A 1721-nucleotide genomic window follows, 5' to 3' on the forward strand; every position below is an offset into this window, starting at 1 on the left:
AACTGGCTGGCACATGCTTCTGGTAAGAGGTTATTCTGCTACGGACCAGTACACCAATACAATAGTCACCCCAGGGCATGCACCAGTGCACCGTGTTTCTGTAAAATATCCCTCTCCTCTCCCAAACAGTTGCTCAAGTGAAGGAAGCCTGGCTGACCGAGGTCAGGGGCGGCAGAGGAGCGAGCTGGGGCTGGCTGTGCTCCCTCTGCCGGCGCTGAAGCAGGGCACAGGACCAGGATGTTGGAGAGCTTTCCCACTAGGGAGGACTTAAAACCAAGGTTCCAAACGTGAAGGAGAAGATATTCTTCTCCCTGACCGCAATTAGCAATTAGAGTGGTGGAAAGAAATGCGCACCCTATCAGCAAGTTTAGGAAGAAGCTCAATTTGCAGTGACACTTTAGCCTGAGTATGTATCTTACACGAGGTGTGAGTGCATGCTCTTCATTTAAAAAAAACAAATACTGTAATATCACAGAATGGTAATTCCTAACAGAAAAGTTCAGTGCAATGGGAAACTCCTGCTCGCATTGTCCTCTTCACTCTGAATGCACCCCACACTATGCAGGGCAGAGTCTGACTGAGTGAGCAGCAGCGTGAAAATTAGCTGGCATCCAACCTGACACAGCACCCCCTAAATAAATACAGGATGCTCACAGGAAACAGTGTGCTTCCCTGCACATGCTTTGTGGGTGTCTACAGTGCTTAAATTATCCTCCCATCCTCAGGTTTGGGTTCCTGCAATTTAGTCCCAATTTGAAGAATCCTGTCACGCACTCCCCTCATCAAATACCACAAATGACAGCTGAAGGCAGGGCTGCCTCCTCAAATATATCACACAAAATACATTCTCAATAAGGCAAATGCTGGCTCCTCATTTATTTACTAGCAGTTTTCGGCCACCACTCAGGTATACTTGCAGTGAGCTTTACTTTATCACCTCCAATATTTAGGTAGAGAGGTTCATTTACATTAGCTAACCTCAGCAGAGCTATACCGAGTTCACCTCCTCCAAACCGGAACTTGCCGGCTGACTTTCCCGATTCAGTTAAGATATCGGCACCCTCGGGAATGCTGTCTGTGGGAAGAGGAGCTGGAAACTGGACTGGCAGCAGCCGCTTGCGAATGACACCCACATGGTGGGTCCTGGCTGTCAGCTCCTGTCCGATGTAGCAGCCTTTGGTGAAGCTGATGCCGTTCATGTAGGCCAGGTTTGATTCCAGTGGGAGGGCAACGCCAGGAGGGAGATCTTTCACACCTTCAGGAATTCCTAGGAAAAGAGTAAAACCAACAGGTAAATGTGGAAAATTCTTCAGTATTTTAAGATTTCTGGAGTATGCTTCCTCTGTGAGTTGTAAAAGCAAGGGGCCCCATAAGAAGCAATGGAGAAATAACAAACTTCCAAGAACTCTGGTGTGGGCCTGAGCAAAATCATTAGCCATAAACAGTTAGCAAAGATTCCTCTTGAAGGCAAACAGAACTGCACTGGAATCTGATTTTATGAAGCTTACAGCACCTCACAAGCGTACCAGTGAAAACTCAAAGCACCCAGAACGAAGTGGAATCCATCCAAAGGCATTAATCCAAAATCCTGCTCACCCACACCCCCCAAGCAGATTTTAATCACTGAATCACAGAATGGTTTGGGTTGGAAGGGACCTTAAAGCTCATCCAGTTCCACTCACCTGCCACAGGCAGGGACCCCCTCCACCAGAACCAGTTGG

General features: G+C 47.8%; 1 protein-coding gene across 1 annotated transcript in view; it reads right to left on the minus strand.

Annotated features, from left to right (window-relative positions):
* Positions 1 to 875: 875 nt before the first annotated feature.
* IBA57 (IBA57, iron-sulfur cluster assembly homolog (S. cerevisiae)) overlaps positions 876 to 1721 on the minus strand; it is a gene marked incomplete at its 5' end in the record, with an annotated part of 4676 nt that continues 3830 nt past the window's right edge. The window contains one exon of the mRNA XM_010019964.1: positions 876 to 1267. Coding sequence (XP_010018266.1) covers positions 876 to 1267 — 392 coding nt within the window. The remainder of the gene's footprint in view (positions 1268 to 1721) is intronic.

This window comes from Nestor notabilis, unplaced genomic scaffold (assembly GCF_000696875.1).
Source record: "Nestor notabilis isolate BGI_N333 unplaced genomic scaffold, ASM69687v1 scaffold13890, whole genome shotgun sequence".
In the NCBI taxonomy this organism is placed as follows: domain Eukaryota; kingdom Metazoa; phylum Chordata; class Aves; order Psittaciformes; family Psittacidae; genus Nestor; species Nestor notabilis.